General features: G+C 43.0%; 1 protein-coding gene across 6 annotated transcripts in view; it reads left to right on the top strand.

Annotated features, from left to right (window-relative positions):
• Positions 1-20,746, top strand: part of NDRG3 (NDRG family member 3) — a 77,593-nt gene extending 56,847 nt beyond the window's left edge. For 4 of the 6 annotated variants that reach the window (XM_045981722.1, XM_045981719.1, XM_045981721.1 and 1 more), the window contains 9 exons: positions 881-937; positions 5,631-5,734; positions 7,340-7,405; positions 7,529-7,580; positions 11,950-11,997; positions 16,630-16,665; positions 16,775-16,826; positions 18,026-18,064; positions 19,169-20,746. In XM_045981722.1, the coding sequence (XP_045837678.1) occupies positions 881-937; positions 5,631-5,734; positions 7,340-7,405; positions 7,529-7,580; positions 11,950-11,997; positions 16,630-16,665; positions 16,775-16,826; positions 18,026-18,064; positions 19,169-19,350 (636 nt within the window). In that variant the 3' untranslated portion in view covers positions 19,351-20,746. Of the gene's footprint in view, positions 1-880; positions 938-5,630; positions 5,735-7,339; positions 7,406-7,528; positions 7,581-11,949; positions 11,998-16,629; positions 16,666-16,774; positions 16,827-18,025; positions 18,065-19,146 lie in introns of all 6 variants that reach the window. The other 2 variants (XM_045981723.1, XM_045981724.1) reach the window with 2 other exon arrangements.
• Positions 20,747-23,642: the final 2,896 nt, after the last annotated feature.

Here is a 23,642-nt window from a genome sequence, read left to right as displayed (position 1 = left end):
CTGGAAATAGACTAGCAGCCTGCAGATTTGCACAGATTGCTGCATTTATTAGACTGTGCTATGCATCATTTTGAAATGGAAAAAATTAGGAGAAAAATGTTCAAACGCAAGAACATTCTGTAAACATAGCAATTTCCTCCCACTCCTGAAATGAAGATAGCGAAAACTGGAGGAAAGAAAAAAAAATCATTTTTGTCTCTTGGATGGCTTGGGAGTAGTTGTAAGTCAATCCTTATTGGTCACGAATCCGGTGTAAATGCAGAAATATAGGTAGGAATGAAGTAGCTAATAGCCAAGAGTTCTAGGTCTTAAGTTTTCGAAGAAAGAATGAGCAGCATTTCTTCTAGCCTTCTGTTTGTTTGTTGTTTTTTAGGGGCTCCCGGGCAGCTCAGTCAGTTAAGCATCTACCTTTGGCTCAGGCTGATCCCAGGGTCCTGGCATCTGGTTCCTTGCTCACTGGGGAGCCTGCTTCTCCCTCTCCCTTTCCCTCTGCCTACTGCTCTGCCTGCTTGTGCTCTCTCTGTCAGATAAATAAAAAAATTTTTTTTTTTTAATGAGGGAGAACACAAGGTGGGGGAGGGGTAGAGGGAGAGGATGAGATCATGACCTGAGGTGAAGGCAGATGCTTAACCAACCGAGCCACCCAGGCACCCCTCTAGCCACCTATTTCAAAGCAGGTGATATTATTTCCCTGGAAGAGAGACCGTTTGTTCTTGTTCTCACGTATCTTGAAACTACCATCTCATGAAACTGTGCGACACTGAGTTGTGCTTTTGTTTGTTGAGGGGTAATGTGTGGAATAAAGTACACTAATCATAAGTGGGCAACTTGAGAAATATGTATGCTTAACTCCCTTGACACAAAGCTTTTATCTTTTTAGCTCTCAGGCTTGACAACCAATGTTGTGGACATTATTTTGGCTCATCACTTTGGTCAGGTAAGTGCCTATTCCAACGAGGACAGCTGTTGGTTGGCTTGCAGCAAAACCTTATTTACCTCAGGAAAGAAGGGGTACCTTAGAATTCACCTGATCCTCATGTGTGCCAGTTCCAGGGCAGAGTGTGATACAGGGGGCCCAGCAAAGGCCAGTCTTAGGGGACAGGCATTAACTCAATGTCCCCTGGCTCTTGGCACTTGAAGAGATGATGGAAGACAGAATCCCCTCCCCCACCACCTGTTCTCTGTCAGCAGCATGCCATCTGTTAATGTTTGACAACATCACGTGCCTCAGCAAACATCTTCAGAGCCATAATGAAGTCTGGGAAAAGTCTTCACAGAAATAGAAATTTCAGAGAAAAAAGAAGCCAAAATGTTTGAAACAAATATCAATGCTCAAAGAACCTTAGAGATTATCTTGTTCATTCCCATGTTTTAGTGGTAAGGAAACTGAAGTCTATAGAGGAAATGACCAGTATGGATAATTATGGGGTGGAAGAGGAAACCCCAGTCCTCTTTTCAGAGGGAAGAGTAAGTTGGATAATAAGATTCTGAATGAGCTGATAAGTATCATATTATTTTTTGTAAGAGTTGGGGAAGGATTACTGTCGATTCTTCTTTATTTTTTTATTTTTTTTTTTAAAGATTTTATTTATTTATTTGACGGAGAGAGAGATCACAAGCAGGCAGAGAGGCAGGCAGAGAGAGAGGAGGAAGCAGGCTCCCTGTGGAGCAGAGAGCCCGATGCGGGGCTCAATCCCAGGACCCTGAGATCATGACCTGAGCCGAAGGCAGCGGCTTAATCCACTGAGCCACCCAGGCGCCCCTCGATTCTTCTTTAAATGTTTGGTAGAATTCAGTGACACCATCTGAGCCAAAGCTTTTCTTTGTGGATACTTTTTATGTTACTAACTTAATGATTTTACTTATTAAAGATCTATTCAAATTTTCCTATTTCTTGAGATGCTTTAGGTGATTTGTGTCTTTCTAGAAATTTGCCCATTTCATCTCAGATACCCAATTTGTTGGCATAAATTACTGATAATACTCCTTTATAATTCTTTTTATTTCTGTGAAGTTGAATAATGTCTCCTCTTCTCTCCCTGATTTTAATCATTTGAATCTTACCTCTTTTCTTTGTCAGTCTAGCCAATCAATTGCTGGCTTTATTGGGGTTTTTTTTCCTGTTCTTTTTAAATTCTCTATTTCATTTATTTCCACTCTAATTGTTGTTATTGCCCTCCTTCTGCTTGCTTTTAAGTTTCCTCTTATATTTCTAGTTTCTTTCTTTTATTTAAGCAGGCTCCACCATGCCCAGCACAGAGCCCAGCGTGGGGCTTGAACTCACAACCCTGCTATGAAAACCTGAGCCAAGATAAAGAGTCATGTGCTTAACCAACTGAGCCACCCAGGCTCCCCTCTTTTTCTAGTTTCTTAAGGTGAAAGTCTAGTTGTGGATTTGAGATGTTTTTTCTTTTTTTCATATAGGCATTTACAGCTATAAATTTCCCTCTCAACACCACATTAACTGTAGCCCATAAGTTCTGACAGTTTCATTTATCTCAAAAGTAAATTCTCATTTCCTTGTGATTCTTTTACCCATTAGTTATTTAGGAGTATGTGTTCAATATCCCAGATTTTCTTCTGTTACTGATTTTTTTTTTTTAAGATTTATTTATTTATTTATGAGAAAGATCACAAGTAGCAGAGAGGCAGGCAAAGAGAGAAGGGGATGCAGGGCTCAATCCCAGGACCCTGAGATCATGACCTGAGCCAAAGGCAAAGGCTTAACCCACTGAGCCACCCAGGCACCCCTTTGTTACTGATTTCTAATTTCATTCCATTGCGATCAGAGGATATACTTAACATTTCATTCCTTTTTGAATGTATTGAGATTTATTCTATGGTCCTAACGTGTCCTTTCTGTTCCATATACACATGGGAAGGTTGTGTATTCATTCTGCTCCCATTAACTGGAGTGTACTCTGGGTGTCTTGTCAGGTCTGGTGGTTTACAGTGTTGTTCAATTCTTCTGTTTCCTTGTGATCTTCTGCCTCATTATTCACCCATAAATCAAAGTGAGATATTAAAGTTACAAACTGTTATTGGGGCGCCTGGGTGGCTCAGTCAGTTGAACAGCTGCCTTCGGCTCAGGTCATGATCTCAGGGTCCTCGGATCAAGCCCCACAACGGGCTCCCTGCTCAGCAGGGAGTCTGCTTCTCCCTTTCCTTCTGTCCCTTCCCCTGCTCATGCTCTCTGTCTCTGCCTCTCTCTCAAATAAATAAATCTTTTAAATAAATAAAGTTACGGACTATTATTGTTGAATTTTCTATTTCTCCCTTCAATTGTTTGTTTTTGCTTTGGTATTATGATTGTCTACCTAATTGTCTGTCTTCCTGGTGTTACATTTTTATTTAACAGAACTTGAAACTAACCTTCTTTTACCCTCTGCTTGCAGAGAGAACTGGTACCTAAAAATCTTTAACCTTTCCAGGCTACTTGGTACATGTTCATGGATTTCTTTCACTATTCCTGCTGCCAACCTAGCCTAGCAGCCTTACTGAATCTGCTAAATGAACGATTATAGTCTTTATTCTGCTTTCCCACTTCCAAAATGTTTTTCCTGTTGGCTTTGTCCTTGTGAGAAAAGAGGTGAAACTGGCTTAGTCGAAGTGTGCAACTCGATCTCGGGATCATGAGTTTGAGCCCCACAGTGGATATAGACATGACTTAATAAATAAATAAACTTTTAGAAAAATAAAATTTAAGCAGGCAAATGTGTTTGCTTCTAATATTTTGGAATGGAAACAAATAAGGTTTTGAAACATGAATAATCTCATTTTCACCAATAGGAAAAAAACAACCATAGTGATAGCCTCTCTTTTATCTATCAGATTTGCAAAAATTAAAAAGAATGGCCCTTTGTATTAGTAAGGTTGTGGAGAACCAACTAGTATAAGTAAACAAGGCAACTCCATATGCCCTGATATAAGGAATGATCTCTCATACTTTAAGGGGAGAAGCAAAGTATAGGACAGTATGTCTAGCAGACCACATTTTGTGTTTAAAAAAAAAACATGGGGAGGCAATTTATACATAACAGCTTTACCTAACAAGTTCCATTAACACTTCAGCTAGTTTTACCTCTTTTGTACCATTATCATTTCTTCCCTCTTTTATCTCAAACTTTGCTCCTCGGGCTCCTCTCCAGACGTTGAAGGGAGAGCTGGCTACATATTTCTTCTCTGATTACTGTGTGTGGCATTTGTTGTTTACTTGTCTTATTGTAATTTTTTACCCTTTACTGTATTTCCTCAGCGTGATTATAGTGCCATTTAGTTTCAGGTAGACTCTGATCCGTTTGATCAGTTTTCAGCTGTATTCTTGGCTCACTTACCTATATGGTAGTAAGAATGCAAACATATTCTCCTTATAAGTATTTTTCTATGAGGTTTGATGGTGACCTTGACACACTGCCCTGGATTAACTGGCTCTCTTACTATCCCTCATCCATTTCTTCCCTCTAAAGCAAACATTTTCCTTCTGCTTAAAACTGCTTGCTGGGTGTGTGTGCACTTGTGTACCCGTGTACAGCTGTGTACACGTATATTGATGTACACGACGGCCTGGCAACTGTTCCGATGACCTGAGAAGGCTAGCAAGAGAGGGGCCATTGGACAGTGGGTGGTGGGGGAGGAGGCCTCGCTTCACTATATAAATCATTTGTTTCTCTCTTATTTTATACCTTTAATAATAGCAGTAAGATTAAATGATAAATTGACTTAATAAAATGTAAATGGAATATAATACATAATTCTATGGATATTACTAAGTGATAATATATAAATAAGTGATATACTGATTATATCAGTACAGATAATTATATAGATTTATGGCTATTAAGAAAAATGTTACCTTCCTTTTTTAAAAAAAAAAAATTTTTAAGTATTCTCTACACCCAGCATGGGGATTGAACTCACAACCCTGAAATCAAGAGTTACTCGCTCTACCAACTGAGCCAGGCTAGTGCCCCACCTTCCATTTTACACTTTACAGTTTTACACATTATTCCACTTTACAGTTCATATAACTTTTTTATCTATCTCTAAAACAGCCTTGTCAGGGGCACTTGGCTGTAGAGATTGCAACTCTGGATCTCAGGCTCGTGAGTTCAACCCCCACATTAGGCGTAGAGCCTATTTTAAAAATAAATAAATAAAACAACCTTGTAAGGTATCTTTGGTTATTATCTTCATGTTTTATGAGGAATGGCAGAACATGCAAAAAACACAAATAAGAAAATTAGGGTTTTGAATGGTTAGGTGACCCGTCTGAGTTGTACAGCTAGTATTTGAATCCAAGTCCAGTGCATTTTTTGGGTGCTGCAGGTAAGAAGGAAGTTCAGAGCAAATCTCCAAGTTTTTACATTTGGCCTGGAGTCGGTGACTAGCCTTTGCCATTTAATAGAGTCTTTGTGCCCTCATCTGACATAGAATATGGCACTGAACCAGTCTACTGCAGATAAAGACTTCACTCATTCAGCCTATCAGTATAAGGGTAGACCCCAGATTCTGCCCCATTTCCCATCTTGAACAGAGAGATTTGGCTTAGAACATTGAGAATGCAAACCAAGCAACATAGACTTGTATTGTAGCTCAGATGTTTACCTTGTGTCTCTTTTCAATTGTTCTAGGAAGAGTTGCAGGCCAACTTGGACCTGATTCAGACCTACAGGCTGCATATTGCCCAAGATATCAATCAAGAAAACCTACAGCTCTTCCTGGGTTCTTATAACGGGTACAGTTATTTCCTATTCCTCCACTTAAATGTAAACTAGATCCAAAAAGATAATGGACATTTGAGGGAGAGGGGAAGGGGAGATAAACTACTTTTTTCAGTGTTGTGTCATGAGATGATTTTCCTGGTGTTGCAACACAGTAAAAGAGGGAGGGCGGGGCGCCTGGGTGGCTCAGTGGGTTAAGCCTCTGCCTTTGGCTCAGGTCATGATCTCAGGGTCCTGGGATCGAGCCCCGCATCAGGCTCTCTGCTCCGCAGGGAGCCTGCTTCCTCTTCTCTCTCTCTCTCTCTGCCTGCCTCTCTGCCTACTTGTGATCTCTGTCTGTCAAATAAATAAATAAATAAAAATCTTTTTAAAAAAAAAAGAGGGAGGGCTATCAGACAGATAGGAAGACAGCTTTCAGGGAAAATGAATGGGGCACCTAGCTGGCTCAGTTGCTAGAGTGTGTGACTTGATTTTGGGGTCATGAGTTCAAGCCACACATTGGGTGTAGAGATTACTTTAAAAAAAAAGAAAGAGGGGCACCTGGGTGGCTCAGTGGTTGAAACCTCTGCCTTCGGCTTGGGTCACGATCTCGGGGTCTTGGGATCGAGCCCCACATCGGGCTCTCTGCTCAGCGGGGCGCCTGCCTCCCCCTCTCTCTCTGCCTGCCTCTCTGCCTACTTGTGATCTCTGTCTGTATCAAGTAAATAAATAAAATTTTAAAAAGAAAGAAAGAAAGAAAAGTGAACTGAAGGCTGTTTTGGGCACATTCAAATACCATTTGTAGTTTAAGATGTTTTGAGATTTAAAAAAGTGACACGCACAAAAACATACACGTAGTATAAGGCAGGACAGAAAATACATGGAGAAGAGGCAAAGAATAGAAGTCTTAGGCTTTGATTCAGTTTCTCTTTGCTGACATCTTGTTACCGGGCAAAAGTAACACATGGGCACTAGTAAATTCTCTTTTGTTTGTGTACGTTCCAAAACCTACTGTCATATCTCCCCCAGTCACTGATAGAGTAGGGTTCTTATCTTGGGACCAGTTTTTCCAAGGTCAGACATATTCATTCCTCCTAGCTTTCTGAGTACATGGGAAAAGATTGAGAAAATGGGTCAGTTGTAACTTACCTAAATTCACCCAGAGATTTTGAACCTTATCTCCAACTCCTTTCTCTGTATTACAGAGCCTGCTTATTTTCAGTTGAAATCAGAAAGATTTATTAAGTACTGCACTAAACTATGTTAGTTACAAGTCCCCCCCCCCCCCCGCCAAAGTTCCCCTTCTCTTAAGGAATTTGTTCCTATAAACTAGTTGGAAAATTAAACACTACAACTTGAGGATTTCAGAAGCATTGCTGTTGAGTTTTGAAGTTGCCTCTAAACTTCTGGCATCCCATAACACCCCTCAGGTTTGAGCCAGGAGCCTTATTCCTGCTCTGTACCACTCAGAATGCTACTAAAATGGCAGTTCATGAACAAAGTGCACAAGGGTCCCTTCCCTCATCAGGTGTGAAGGAAAGATAGTTTCAGATTCCTTCATACTGGTTTTCACAACCAGAAAATAATCTGAATTGCTATGATTTTCCCTGAAAGGGGTCTTGCTTCCTTTGTTTTTCTAGACGCAGAGACCTAGAGATTGAAAGACCCTTGCTGGGCCAAAACGATAACAAATCGAAGACATTAAAGTAAGTCCCTCAGTTTCCCTAGTAAGTTGCTAAATATCTTTGCCTTTCGTACACTAACTCAGTATTTGGTGGAATATAGGTTCTGTTTGCAGAACGTCACCTGTTAATTTTGCCTTTTCCCAGGTGTTCTACTCTGTTGGTGGTAGGGGACAGTTCACCTGCAGTTGAGGCTGTGGTAAGTATGTCCTGATGCTGTGAAGGTAAATGAAATTAAATGCAGTAAAATGTATACAGCACACTGCTGGCACACTAGAAGCAGTTGGTAAATAGTCATCTTTGTTATTTCTGATTATGTCTATCAGAGTTTGCTCTTTATTACCCAGTTTTGGAAAAGGAATTTCTCATCAACCACTAGACTTCATCAGAAGGGATCAGTATTACCTTTGATTGCTTTATGTGGTACAGTTGACTTTGTGGCAAATAGCGTAACTAAACACCATTTGCTTATGGTCAGATTTCTGACAGCCCTTTGGCCTTCTGCAGCCGCTATACATCTGGAACTGTATCAGGCTGAAAGGCTGCTGAGAGCCTATATGCTTTCCTCTGCCTCTTCCTCAAGTATGTAATACACTGTTAAAAATAATACATGCTCGGGGCGCCTGGGTGGCTCAGTGGATTAAGCCACTGCCTTCGGCTCAGGTCATGATCTCAAGGTTCTGGGATCGAGCCCCGCATCGGGCTCTCTGCTCCGCAGGGAGCCTGCTTCCTCCTCTCTCTCTGCCTGCCTCTCTGCCTACTTGTGATCTCTCTCTCTGCCAAATAAAAAAAAAAAAAAAAAAAAAAATCTTTAAAAATAATACATGCTCATTGTAGAAAATATGAAAAAATAAAAAAATAGAAGGATAGGAGGAAACATCATAATCCTCTTACCCAAAGGTAAACTATTATCTTTTCCTCTAACATACCCTGGGTGATATTAAACATGAAAGATTTGGGGACCTGATTATTGATAGCATTTTTGATAGCCTTTTTCCATATTATAAAGTCAGTACCTCTGTATAATATTTTTTTTAAAGATTTTATTTATTTATTTGACAGAGAGAGATCACAAGTAGATAGAGAGGCAGGCAGAGAGAGAGAGAGGGAAGCAGGCTCCCTGCTGAGCAGAGAGCCCGATGCGGGATTCGATCCCAGGACCCTGAGATCATGACCTGAGCCGAAGGCAGCGGCTTAACCCACTGAGCCACCCAGGCGCCCTCTGTATAATATTTTTTTAAAGAATTTATTTATTTATTTGACAGACAGAGATCACAAGTAGGCAGAGAGAGAGAAGAGGAAGCAGGCTCCCCGATGAGCAGAGAGCCTGATGCAGGGCTCAATCCCAGGACCTTGGGATCATGACCTGAGCCGAAGGCAGAGGCTTTAACCCACTGAGCCACCCAGGCACCCCACCTCTGTATAATATTTAGTTTTGTAAATGTACCTTTGTTTAACCTCATTTTCCAGTTGATGATATCAGATTTTACACCATTAATAATGTTGCTATTGAACATCGATATCGAATTCTTGATCATCTCCCTGGGACAGATTTCTAGAAGTGGAATTAATGTGTCAAAAATCATAAACCTTTACTAAATTTTTTATAACATTTGCCATATTCCTTTCCAGAAAGGACATAGCAGTGTGTTGGCACCAGCATTGTATGAGAGCATCTGTTTCACAGCATCTTGTCCAACATTGGATTTTAAAATTTTATTAATACTTTAATAGGTTAAAAATGGTGTCCCACTGTTTTAATGTGCATTTTATTACAAATGAGGTTGACAGTTTTTCATACATCTATTAGAGTTTACTTGTTTTCCCCACAGTGTATATAATATAAATAGGTATCTGTGTGAGATTACCTGGTTTTCTTTGGCAGCCTTCACTTCTGCCCTGTTTAGAGAAAAACATTAGGGAGTAAGGCTTTTGGGAAAGGAAGTCTAGTAGCTAATCATGGGGGTAGACATAGGAGAGAAGGTTTATGAGGCAGGGTAAGTGTAGGGGGAAGTAGATGGGATGATATATTCATACCTCCCTGAATCATCCTGTAAAACATTCTGTGTCTGGTATAAAATACATGGCATGGCTTTAACACAGAAGGACATGACCCTCGAGTCCAAAAACAAAACAAAACAAAAAAAACTCCCCAAAGATGATAAAGTTATAGTGATGATCCCAATTAATCATGAAGGAGTTTTACAAAGTCTTTTCTGGCTAAAAAGGTGGAGATACATGCTAAAAAATATGTATCAAAAACATTTCTTCAGGGGCGCCTGGGTGGCTCAATGGGTTGAGCCTCTGCCTTCGGCTCAGGTCATGATCCCAGGGTCTTGGGATCGAGCCCCACACTGGGCTCTCTGTTCAGCGGGGAGCCTCCTTCCTCCTCTCTCTCTGCCTGCTTGTGATCTCTCTGTTAAATAAATAAATAAAATCTTTAAAACAAAAACAAAAAGAAAAAACATTTCTTCAGGGGCACCTGACTGGCTCAGTCCGTGGAGCATATGATCCTTAATCTCAGGGTTGTGAGTTTGAGCCCCACATTGGATGTGGATATTACTTAAATTTTTTTTCTTCATAAACATGTGACATAAAACAAGAAAACAGTGTTGTTTTTAGGAAAATACCCTTCCTCAGAATTTTCTAATAATGCTGAGTTATATGGACTTAATCAACATTTCCAATTATCTTTCAAGACTAGATAGATTGGCCAATACAGATAAAGTCTTGTTTTCTGACTTCCCACCTTCAGCATTTGTAGATAAGAACCCCAGGAGCCCTGTCTGTATCACAAAGTTGATGCTCTTACAGATTCTAGCTTGTGAGAGCTAGCATTTTATCCCACAAATTGGTAGGGATTAGAGGACTCTCCATGCATTGAAGAGTAGGAAGGAGCTTCTCAAATTTGGTCATTTTTGCTAACTATTCTTGCTTACTTATTCAGCCTCGTTTTTTGAGCTTCTTATTTGCTCGATGCTGTGGAGGGAATACAAAAATGAATAAGATGATGTATCTGCATTTGGGGAGCTAGAGAGAGAATAGACATGTCAAAAAACCAGCCATTGAGTTTGGTTTATGAGATATGGAGACTTCATAGAGAGCTAAAGAAATTACAAAGTGGTAAACTAAGGAAAGCATGACTTATTGTATTAAATTCAGGTGAGGGATTTCATTCTTTGAGAAAATATTATGTATCTACTATGTTCTAAGCATTGTGCTTAGCAGTTAGGGATCCAGTTTTTAAATTCTACAGTTTGGAATTAATGATATTCTGTAGTACATTGGTACATTTGCTTACCACTGCCTACATTGTCATTTGTATAGAGCAAAAACTGGTTTGGTGATCCTGGTTTTTAGATCATCCCCTGATAATAGAAGAGTTTTGTATACCTGCCCATCAGCAATCCCCAGAGTTCAGCTGGATTACTGGTTCTTGCCTAGGTAATTTTAATAACTCCCTAACTGGCTCATCGCCTCTGTAGTCTGTCATACAGCCACTGCTAGTTACTTTTCTAAAACAAATCTGTTTACCTCAGAAACTTTCCATGGCTCCTTGGCCTTCCATGGTCAGCTCCAGTCTACCGCCCAGACTTGCCTCGCAGTGCATCTTCACACCACACCTCTGTAACCCCACACACACCCTGTAAATCCACTTCACGTCTCCTGGTTCTTTGCTTATGCTTCCCCCCAACTCTGGAAGCCTTCAAACAGCCACCCCTTCTGTTTACTGTGTCTCTTGAAATCCTGCTCATCCATCTGTACTCAGCTCAGTTGTGAAATTTCGAAGTGATATCATTCAGCTTTGAATTGTATGTTTTCACCCTGGTGGATACCAGACTCCTAGCAGTGTTTTGTATGTGTATGCTTGGCAAGCATATGTAAAAGGAGAGATTTAATTGATTAAATTAGCCGCAAAACATTGCTGAACCTAAAGATTATCTCCCTAAAAGCTTTTCTTTGAGGTCCCTGCCTTCGTGGGTATACCACGAAGTATAGGATACCAAACATGTAAACACACAGGTTGTAACTCTTAATTAAGATAATTGCTATGAGAGAAAAAACAGAGTAATCAATATTTAGGTGGAATAGTGAAAGAAAAAAAGGAAGAAGACTTGAGTCAGAAAAGAGGGTGTGCAGAAAGGCAAACCCAGGGTACAGGGAAGGGGTAAGGGGGAGTGGGGATTGGGGATGGGGCTTGGTCAGTACCATTTGTACTGGGAATCCATCAGAATCTTGGCAGGTGAGTGCCATGGTTCAGTTCACATTTTAAAATAGGTACCTAGTCCCCAAGTTAGGTAGCCAGTAGGAGAAATTAGATTCAACATAAGGTTCTTTAAATACTCGCAACAGATTCAGGAAACGAAGTTAGCCAGACTTTTAGATTTACTAAGAAATAATCAGATACCAAGTACATGATATATCTCTTACTTTGTATTTTGGTAATTTCTTTGGCTGATTAACCATCTCCAAACTGAGCTGTTGATCTTGGAAGATCATTTTCGTGCCAAGCTATTTCTTATTTTTCTAGTGGTCATAATTGTTTTCTCTTTTTTTCTTTTCTTAAGGTTGAATGCAACTCTCGCCTGAACCCTATAAACACAACTTTGCTAAAGGTAAAGTGCTTTCTTTCCTTATTGCCAGTGGATTTATTAGTAAATTATACATAGCTCAAAATACTCTTATTTCTGCAGTAGTTACCCAGAAAGAAGGAAAGGTTCTCTCTTTGATTCTCTCTCTTTTTTAAATTTTTCCTGAACATATTCTCACTCTAGAAACTTGGGAAATAGAGGGGCGCCTGGGAGGCTCAGTGGGTTAAGCCTTTGCCTTCAGCCCAGGTCATGAGCTCAGGGTTCTGGGATTGACCCCCACATTGGGCTCTCTGCTCAGCAGGGAGCCTGCTTCCCCTCTCTCTCTGCCTGCCTCTCTGCCTACTTGTGATCTCTCTCTCCGTCAAATAAATAAATAAAATCTTAAAAAAAAAAAAAAGAAAGAAAATTGAGAAATAGAGAAAAGTAAAGGATAAAATCAATCAAAATTACTATAATCCTACCACCCAAAGTTCCCCTCTGGTAAAAATACTGATGTCTTGAGGTGCCTGGGTGGCTCAGTCAGTTAAGCATCCAACTCTTGATTTCAGTTCAGGTCATGATCTCAGGGTCATTAGATTGAACCCCACTTTGGGCTCTATGCTGGACATGGAGCCTGCTTAAAATTCTCTCTCTGAGGACATGAAGATGCAACATGGGGGTTAGGGGGATAAGAGAAGAATAAATGAAACAAGATGGGATTGGGAGGGAGATAAACCATAAGTGACTCTTAATCTCACAAAACAAACTGAGGGTTGCTGGGGGGAGTTGGGGTTGGGAGAGGGGGAGGGGGGTTATGGACATTGGGGAGGGTATGTGCTATGGAGAGTGCTGTGAAGTGTGTAAACCTAGCGATTCACAGACCTGTACCCCTGGGGATAAAAATACATTATATGTTTATAAATAAATAAATAAATAAATAATTTTAAAAAAAATTCTCTCTCTCTCATTCTGCCCCTCTGCCCCTACCTCCAACCCCTGTGCTCACTCTCCAAAAGAAAGAAAAAAAAATGGGTGTCTTTTTCCTATATACTTTTTATATCATTAAGATCAGGATGTTTACAGCCCTGTGTCTGTTTGTTTGTTTTTTTAAGACTTTATTTATTTGTCAGAGAGAAGAAGCAGGGGGAGTGGCAGGCAGAGGGAGAAGCAGGCTCCTCACTGAGCATAGACCCCATGCAGAACTTGATTCCAGGACACTGGGATCATGATCTGAGCCAAAGGCAGACATTTACTGAGGCACCCAGGTGTCCCTCAACTTCTTGACATGAGCATCTAACCATGTTATTAAAAACTTCATAAGCATTATTTAATTTTGTGAAAATTAGGATGAATGGGAATTATTTACAAGCTATGTCCCATTCTATTGATTAGGAAGCTTCCAATAACAGTTCTGATATGAGGGTGGGTGCATTTCCTTTCTCTTAGGTCAAATAGAGAGCAACTCTTTTTTTTTTTTTTTAAGATTTTATTTATTTATTTGACAGACAGAGATCACAAGGAGGCAGAGAGGCAGGCAGAGAGAGAGTGGGAAGCAGGCCCCCTGCTAAGCAGAGAGCCCGATGCAGGGCTCGATCCCAGGACCCTGGGATCATGACCTAAGCCAAAGGCAGAGGCTTTAACCCACTGAGCCACCCAGGCGCCCCCAGAGAGCAGCTCTTATACCGGATTTCTAGTTAATGTCAGGTTTCTCTCCCTTTTCATTGTACCAGGTAAGAGTGTCAACCTTGTTTTTTCTACAGCCTGTCCTAAAGTGTACAGGGGCCTGACGCTCTGATTTGAGTATGGATTACTGTATTTAAATGTTGATCTTACGTTGCTTACTGCTACTTTCTCGGTCTGAAAGACCTCTGCTCTTCCCTTTCTCTTTGAAGTGGCTTGAAAGGGAAGTGCTGTCACCAAAAGCAGGCTGTAGTTCCTGGAAATACGACATGAGGTTAATGCTCTGAGGTGACAGAATGCAGAATGTTCTGAGGTCCAGGTGGTTGACGAACTGGTCCAAAATAGAGATGTTATTTTAAAAGTATATGGTTTCAAATAGTTTTTCAGTACAGGTTTGAATCAATATTTTTGAAAGCACAAAACTGAACTCTGATGTAGTTTTTTCTGGGCAGAAATGCCCACTGCAACAGTGTAGTTGAACTGACTCTCTAAGCTTGGAAAGTCTCTCCTAATATTCTCTCTGCATGTGTTAGTTGTTTTATGTCAGATTTTGACTCCTACACTTCATGAAAATACAGCCTCTGCCAGTTAGGTATATATGTAATCAGGGTAAATGTTTGTTTCTGATATTACTCGTAGAATTTTAAGGGACTCTCCCATTAACCTTCAATTCCTGTGACTTCTGTGGCATTCCCATCTGCTAAATAACAGTCCCCACTTCAAAGGAAGTTTTCATGCTAGTTAATAGAAACGATGGTTTATTTTTTTGAGAGAAGGAGAGAGTGTGTGAGCAGGAGAGGGGCAGAGGGAGAGGGAGCATCTTTTTTTTTTTTAAGATTTTATTTATTTATTTGACAGATAGAGATCACAAGTAGGGAGAGAGGCAGGCAGAGAGAGAGAGAGAGGAGGAAGCAGGCTCCCTGCCAAGCAGAGAGCCCGATGCGGGACTCGATCCCAGGACCCTGAGATCATGACCTGAGCTGAAGGCAGCAGCTTAAACCACTGAGCCACCCAGGCGCCCCGAGAGGGAGCATCTTGAGCAGACTCCACACCCAGGGCAGGGCTCAGTCTCCCAACCCTGAGATCATGACCTGAGCCCATACCAAAAGTTGAATGTTCAATTGACTAGGCTGTCAGGTGCCCCCCATCTCTCTCTCTTTTTTTAAGTTCCAGTCAGCCTGAATAGGATGTTATCTGAGTACAGAATGCATAACAGCTGGAAAAAAGAAGGTGGGCCTGTGTGGTTGGCCGTAATGCCTTAGAAACAGTGTTTTCTGCAGATTGGCAGAATGTGCTTCACCTGGGAGCTTATTAGAACTATGACAGCTTGGGGCACCTGAGTGGCACAGTCAGTTAAGCATCTGACTCTTGTCTTTGGCTCAGATCATGATGTTGGGGTCATGGGATCTAGCTCCCCCATTGGGCTCTGAGCTGAGCACAGAGTCTGCTTGGGACTCTCTCTGCCTCTCTAAAATAAAAAATCTTAAAAAAAAAAAAGTTCTTGGGGTGCCTGGGTGGCTCAGTGGATTAAGCCGCTGCCTTCGGCTCGGGTCATGATCTCAGGGTTCTGGGATCGGGCCCCACATCGGGCTCTCTGCTCCGCAGGGAGCCTGCTTCCTCCTCTCTCTCTGCCTGCCTCTCTGCCTACTTGTGCTCTCTCTCTGTGTCAAATAAATAAATAAAATCTTTAAAAAAAAAAAATAAAATAAAAAAGAACTATGACAGCTTGGGGCACCTGAGTGGCACAGTCAGTTAAGCATCTGACTCTTGTCTTTGGCTCAGATCATGATGTTGGGGTCATGGGATCTAGCTCCCCCATTGGGCTCTGAGCTGAGCACGGAGTCTGCTTGGGACTCTCTCTGCCTCTCTAAAATAAAAAATCTTAAAAAAAAAAAAAAAGTTCTTGGGGTGCCTGGGTGGCTTAGTTAAGCATCCAGCTCTTGATTTCAGCTCAGGCTGTGATCTCAGGGTCATGAGATCGAGCCCTGCCCTGGATGTGGAGTCTGCTTAAGATTCTCCCCCTCTGACCCTACCCCCTACACCCTCACCCCAGCATACATACGCTCTCTCTTTAAAAAAAAAAAAAAGAAATGCAAGTTCTCGAGCCCCACCCCAGACCTATTAAATCAGTATTTCTAGAGCAGAAACCCAAGAATCTTAGTTTTAATGAGTCTTCTGGGTAATTCCAATGTGTGCTAACAAAACTCTACTTCAGATATCCTTGCATGGGGTACCTGGGTGGCTCAGTGGGTTAAGCCTCTGCGTCGGCTCAGGTCATAATCTCAGGGTCCTGGGATCAAGCCCTGCATCGAGCTCTCTCTCAGCAGGGAACCTGCTTCCCCTCCTCTCTGGCTTGCCTCTCTGCCTACTTGTGATCTCTGTCTGTCAAATAAATAAATAAAATCTTTATTAAAAAAAAATCCTTGCACATGTGAGGATAATCAGCTATGAATATTTATAAAGTGAGAGACAGCCTCACCAAATCCAGCTTTGAGAGGAAAGTGGCTGACCAAGTGAGTTGACCAGATTCAGTATCACCATCTCATTGGAGAAATCCCCTTAGTGGTAGAATGAAGATAATATTGGGTTGAGCGGGAACTTAGGAAGCATGAAAGCCCGAGAAGTTAGGGTCATGCTGTTTGAGGACTCTGAAAGTAACATTCTTCAGGTGGAGGCAGAACCATAGTTGAAGACGTTGGTTAACTTCATTGTCACTCCTAATGGAAAGTTCCCACCTAGGCCTGAAGGCCAGGCTCTACATCTTACTGATTAATAAGTATTAAATAAATAATCTTTTCAGATTTATATCCAAGGCTATTGCTAGGATGTAAGTTTTTGTGTAAGAGTGCATTGAGGAAACATACACTTGGTTGCAGTTAAACATTAAGTTAAGGAACCTAAAATTCAATCCTGTCCTATTTGAAAGGACTTGTGGATTTTCAGAGCATGTCCCCTAAGTATAAGTACCAGCTCACTTCTGTATTTTTCTTCTTTTAGATGGCAGACTGTGGTGGACTGCCCCAAGTAGTACAGGTAAGGAGGGGCTTTTTTATTGTTGTGTTGTTTTCTTTTTTTAAAGCACTCATTTGATTCTGCCTCTCTGCCTGTGCAAAGATTAATACCTTCTTATTTTGTCTCCTAGCCTGGAAAGCTCACCGAGGCCTTCAAGTACTTTTTGCAAGGAATGGGCTACAGTGAGTAATACAAAACTTTCTGTCCAGTAAAAATTTAATGATAATGGGGTCATTTTGACATCTGGCGAGCTCACATTTCCCAGGGCATATAACCTCTATGCTAGCCAGCCTGAAGTGAGGTAGAAACCAAAATGTTTATGGAGCATTCATCTGTGCATGTACGTAAGGTGAGCTAACACTTACTAAGCACTTACCTTGTGCTGGGCATTCAGTGTTTATAACCGTAAGAGGTAAGTTCTATCATTAGTCCCATTTTATAGAAGAAGAAACTGAGATTCAAAGAGACTAAGTACATTTCCCAGGGTAACAGTTCACCTGCAGAATGTTAGCAGTCTGACTCCAGAACCACTGAGGCTTAGATTTTGCTAAACTTGTGAATCTGAAATTATGATTTGCATTTGAACTTAGCTGGTAATGACTCCTGGCCTAGAGAAACACAGTGGAGACTTCAGAAGAAAAGGGTAGTGTCCTCAGTTACATCAGCACCACCACAGGAAATGAACTTGCACAGTAGTTTAGAGCGAGTCCAAGGATGTTTCCATATCATGTGCCACCGTCCTGGTCTCTTGTATTGTGAGACCCCTGAGCTTTCTCATTTGTCACAGACTATCCACACTTGCTCCTTTCTTGGAATTTTTAAGAAGAAAAACTCTTCAACCCAGGTACAGAGCTCTTTACCCAGTAGGGTGATTTTTTTTTTTTCCTGTCTTTAGTATAAGCGTGGAAAATGGTCATTGAACAGCTGCCTGGGCAGCAGCTGACCCCTGGGTATATACAGCCCTGTGCCTGGCAGGCAGACTGTGTATGTCTTGTCTAGAGTGGCTGTGTCATCCCCGTCTGTGAGCCACTACCAACCGAGCCCACACCCACATCTGTCTGGCTCACTGGGAGGAGAAGTCCCTCTCCTAGCCAGTTCTCATCCCTTTGTAGGAAACAGCTGATCTTCCAGCCCATTTCTGATCCAAAACAGATGGCTGTTTATAGTGGAGAGGAAAACAGTTGCCCTTGACTAGATGAGAGAAGTTAACATCTGAGATGATAATATAACATCAGTCAGCCTCAACTCCTCTCTGAGACCTTAACATAAAAATTCATCCCCAGCTTAGAGGATTCTGTCAGTGTTTACTGGGCAGCCGAGGTTGCCACTTGGCACTCTTGGGTCACTAACCTGCCTTTTCCTGTGTCCATCCTGCTTCCAGTCCCGTATGTGCAGCTCAGTCACCTGAGCACCGAGCCAGGTACCTTCCTCTGTGCTGGCCCCGCCCCTGCCTCCCAGCCACGCTCTCCTGGCTGCATTGGCTGCCTGCAGCATGTCCGCGGTTTTCCTGTGCAGTGAGAGCCCGATAGAACGTGGCTCGTTGTGCCCTAAGAGGGTTAGACTGCAGGTCCAGCCCTGGTTCCCCGGGAAGAAAGGAGCGGGTTGTAATAGCCAGGTTTCCTCTTATCATCCAAATCTAGGGTCATGGTAGAGGCTGAAACTTTGTAGGCAGGACCCCTCTTCTGCCGCCACCTACTCATCCTTGCATGAATCCCAGACTCAGGAAGTGAAGGGCAGCCTTGATTCTAAATAGGAGTACCAGAGCCTGTGCCTGGAAAACTCATCAGGTGATGGCATCTTTTGACCCCCAGCATTGAAATGACAGCTGGGTGAGTGGCTGGTGCCTCAGGAAGATAGACAGGGAGGTTATGACAGGTAAGGCCACGTGCCAGCCAAGCTGGAAGGACCTTAGGATCAAAGCGGTGGAACCGTATTCTGAGTGAACCACCCACCCCCGGAGCCCTTCGTTGCAGGCATCCTTTACCTTGCTGCCCGCATAGAGGGCATATAGGGCAGGTGCCAGGCCCACCTGCCCTCCCTTAGACCCACACCTTCATACATGTCTCCTCCCCAGGTAGCAAGGGAAGCCTGTGGACACGGATGGTAGTCTTGTTGTATCGGGCTTGCACTGTGTTTGTGAAACACCTTCATACTTGTGTGGTTTGTCTTTTCTTTTGGTTTAGTTTTGCATGCTCTGCAGGGTTTGGTTACCTGTTTGGGTTCCCAAAGCCTCGTTCCTGATCACTGTATGAATGGCTCAGAGGCTATACTCTGGACTTAGGCTTCCCCATGTTCTTCTGTGGTCTAGAATCAGCCAAGATTCCAACCAGATCCAAAGGATTAAAGCAGCCTTGTGTATAGCCATTCACCTAAGCAAATAATACAAAAGGAAGATGGCTATGTCTTATCCTGGGTCTCACCTTAAATGGGTTGGGAAAGCTAAACAAAGCCTTTAGTGAAATTTCTGGATTAGTTAAGCTTAGCCAGGGTACTATCTTCTAGTCCCCTTGGTTCTTTCTTACAGTACCATCTGCCAGCATGACCCGGCTCGCCCGATCACGAACCCACTCAACCTCGAGTAGCATCGGCTCTGGAGAAAGTGCCTTCAGCCGATCTGTCACCAGCAATCAGTCAGATGGAACTCAAGAATCCTCTGAATCCCCTGATGTTGTGGACAGACACCAGACCATGGAGGTGTCCTGCTAAGCAGATATTCCTCCCCCGGACCATGCAAGTCCACCCTCCTTCAGACAACCACTCCATAATATAACATTTCATCCAGCAAACTGGCATCTATCTTTAACTCCTGCATGGCCAACTGACAGTCTCTGGTATCCTGGATTTATCATTCTCTCTGCCTGCCCGCCCTCCTTTTTGTAGGTACCAAGAACCTCTTCCTTGCCATCACTGTAACATTCCAGCATCTTTAGCTGATCGAATTTCCATATTTTCTCTTGCCAGCCTTTCCTTGTGCTTTCCCAACTACATATCTGACAAGATTCTTTGATTCTGATGTATGTGTGTGAGCACGCGTGTCTGTGTTTGTGTGTGCATAGTTCTGTGATTTTAGATATGCTTTCTTGTAGAGCTTCTGCAAAAAAAGGGGACCTTTTTTTCTTTTTCATTTTCAGTGGTGTTTTTAAGGGAAATATACAGAACAAGTTTCTAGGTTGGGCAGGCCACTGCATTCTCTTTTGGTTCCAAATTGGTCAACACGATTTGCAGTGACTTCAGGAGCTCTGAGAAATGTGGAAGATTGTGTTTACATTGACGGTGACCAATAGAAGGGAGCCTATTAACATAGAGAGGCAGGCAGGGTGGCCAGCCACCTCCTGTCCAAATGCATTCATATATGTTATTCTGTAAATAAAAGGGAGGGACATATTCTTTTAAAAGCCCATGAATGATGAAGTTCTGATGCAACATGGAGTTTTTCCTAAGAAGTGAGTGTGGCATCATTACTGCACTCTCTTAGCACAGGAAGATGGAAAACAAAATACCAGGCCTCTGCTGTGCCAGAGCAGAACTGCTGTCGCCACAGTGTCTGATACCACTTACGAGATAGCCCCAAGAAGTGCCTCCTGGGTCTGTGATGAAGAGTGTTTCTCCACCCTTCAGTCCTCTGAGAAAGGAGAGGTATGGCCTGAAAATTACACAGATGGTGAGAACCAGCTGGGCGAAGAGGCACAGACCTCAGCGGAATATTATGTGTCTCAGGCACACCCTTGACTTCAGCTGACGTAGTAGAAGCGAAATGAAATTGGTACAGAACCCATTTCTTGACAATTCTTAAAGAAGAGAGGAAAGGGGCCGGTGTGTAAGGGCATCCTGTGCAGCTGCAGTTGTGCTTAGTGGACTGCTGGGCGAGGGACTGCAGCCAAGCCAGAGTATTGCTGGGAGGAGGATGAAACCAGCTGCCACACAGCAAGGGCCCAGCTCTTGAGGGCATCAGATGTAAGCTCAGGGTTACGCAGTTCCGAATCTTAGGAAGGGGCTTTTCAGATATAATGTTCGCTTTCAGCCGAGATAGGGAATGCATCACTCTGCCGGAGTACAACTTTTTACAGATTATTAAATAAAGCTGTATATGTCTCATTGTTAACCCGATTGCTGGTGTTATTTCTCTCAAGCCATGCACTGGGGCTCGGGGTGGAACCAAGTCACTATACATGGGCTTTGTGCTGGACATTTTCACGTCCTTGATCATTATCTCACCCAAGAAGAATTTAAGACTCTGGATAAATAATTTGCCCAAGGTCATACCAGTAAACCCATCTAGGAGACCAAGCTCATCTGACACACCTTTCCTCAAATCAAAAATTGTGAGAAGCCCGATCTCAGGGTTTATGGGGGAGGAAAGCTAAGGTCTCAGAAAGGCGTTCCACATTTCACCCTTGCCATCTGTGTGGGGTTACTGGGTTCCACCCCAGTGTAGTAATCTGCAACCACTTGTCTGGGTTCCTCAAACAGGCCAGACTGTATTTCTCCAGAAACGGCTGTCTTTGTACTCACCAGTGATAGCAGGAGGCCACCACCTTGCGTTAGTTTTGAATGATCCAGGGGCTGCTGCTACCATGTAGTACATCAAGGTTGCTGTGTCTGTGGGGGATACTTGTAAAATGTCACAGGCCCTGCTCTTTCTGGGAGAGGAGATGAAGCAAATGCACGAGAACAGATACAGGTCACCAAGCTGAGTTTCTGACAATACAGGATAACAGTTCTTGAGCTGGAGGTGGTCTGGTGGTCACAGTTGCTCTTAAAACCCCCATCACTCCAGCCTTCATGAATACACCCGACATGGATGGTCACTGGAGTCAGGCCCCAAATGACTACACTTCACTCGTCCATACTATACTTTTCCCTCTCTCCATTTTCATTTCCTTGCTCCCTGTTCAGTCCAGAAACACTTGGGTGCCTGCCTTGTGAGAGTCCAGGAAGTAGCCAGGTAGAGTATACAGGCTCCTCCATATAGATCATCTTACCCAGTTCTCACTGCACCCCTGCAAAGTGGTCAGTTTTGTTTTGTTGTTGTTGTTTTTTTTTAATTTTTTAAAGATTTATTATTTATTTATTTGACAGAGAGAGTGAGAGCACAAGTAGGCAGAGAGGCAGGCAGAGGGGGCGGGGGAAGCAGGCTTCCTGCTGAGCAGAGAGTCCTATGCAGGGCTCGATCCCAGGACCCTGAGATCATGACCTGAGCTGAAGGCAGAGCCTTAACCAACTGAGCCACCCAGGCGCCCCTGGTCAAGTCTTTCTTACAGACAAGAAATGGCTAAGGAGAGTTAAGTGTTTTGGTCAAGGTCACCTAGCCTGAAAAATTTCCCAGAAGTGCATTTTCATATTCAGCCTGTTATTGAACATCTACTGTTGGCTGCGGCCTTTTTCCTAATCATGGTTCAGTGAGGTACACGCTAGTACCATTTTATGGATGAGAAACCAGCCTAGAGGTAACTACACATGATCACAAAACTAATAAGCAGCAAACCTAGGTGTTTAAACTAATTTTCAGGTGGCTTCTTGGACCTCACCTTGAGGCCAGTTTGAAAGTCTTTCCTGTCAGATATGAAGGTAGACATCAGAGTAGTAGGCAGACCAGAGCGGGAGTGTGGGCCTCTGCTCAGGCCCCTTCCTGCCGTGGGCCACATCCTTGAGTGGCCATCACCCGTTCTAACATCCTGATTAGAACTTCCTTACACAGGATGTGCCTCCACTCTGGCATCTCCAGCTCTTCACACCAAGTGCCCATGGACTTAGGTCTCAAACCAGCCTTCCCTAGGAGAAAGGAGAAGGGGAGAACCTGAGCTGGAATGTGCCCTAGCTGGCAGAGCCCCAGTAAAGTCTTCATAGTCTGAGCTGGAGCCATTTTGTGTTAAAAAGCATGTCTGGGGGGCCTCAGTCTGTTAAGTGTCTGCCTTAGGCTCAGGTTATGATCCCACAGTCCTGGGATGTAGCCCCGAGTCAGGCTCCTTGCTCAGCAGGGGAGTCTGCTTCTCCCTCCTCCTGCTTGTGCTCTCTCTCTCTCTCATTCACTCACTCTCAGATAAAATCTTTAAGGGCGCCTGGGTGGCTCAGCAGGTTAGAGCCTCTGCCTTCAGCTCCAGTCATGATCCCAGGGTCCTGGGATCAAGCCCCACATGGGGCTCTCTGCTCAGCAGGGAGCCTGCTTCCCCCCCACCCCCGACTACTTGTGATCTCTGTCTGGCAAATAAATAAATAAAATCCTTTAAAAATAAATAAATAATAAAATCTTTAAGAAAAAAAAAAAATCATGTCTCCAGGAATACTAAGCCCCAATGGAAAGGTTAGATTTTATCAGATGGGGATTTTATTTAAATTTTAATGACTGAAGGTGGTACACAATCACAGGCAATTCTGTCAGAAATTTCTTTATCCTAACTGAGTGACACTCAAATATCGCTATACATCAGAACACCTGGAGGGCTTGTGGAAAGCAACTGCTGGCCCCACCTATGGAGTTTCTGATCTAGTGGATCTGAGATGGGTCTCAAGAATTCGCATGTCTAACAAACTCTCACATGATGCTGGGACTGGGACCACACTTGGAGAACAACGATCCAGGTCTTGTTACTCAAAGTGTGGTTCATGGACCAGCTATGTGGGTATTGCCTGGGAGTTGTTAGCAATGCAGAGCCTTCAATCCCACCCCCTAGACCAACCGAACTAGAATCTGCTGTTTAACTTAACAAGATCCCCAAGGGATACCTGTATACATTAGAGATTAGGACACATCACTCCAAGGCAGTGCTTCCCTCAAAGCCAGTTGAGGGCCTGTCTTAGAGAATATAAAATTCAGATTCCTAGGCTTTCCTTTGGTGGCTTGGATTCAGAAGATGGAGGAGGAGCCCAAGAATCTGATACTGACAAGAACTTCAGATGATTATAATGGTCAGGTAAGCATGGGAGACTCCTCATTTACCTCAGTTCTGTGTTTCTCAGGCAGGACCAAGCCACAAAACCAGAGAAAAACCTCTCCCTCT

Source organism: Meles meles, chromosome 16, assembly GCF_922984935.1.
Source record: "Meles meles chromosome 16, mMelMel3.1 paternal haplotype, whole genome shotgun sequence".
NCBI lineage: Eukaryota > Metazoa > Chordata > Mammalia > Carnivora > Mustelidae > Meles > Meles meles.
Note: the sequence above shows the minus strand (reverse complement) of the source record. Positions and strands in the feature narration are given on the sequence as shown.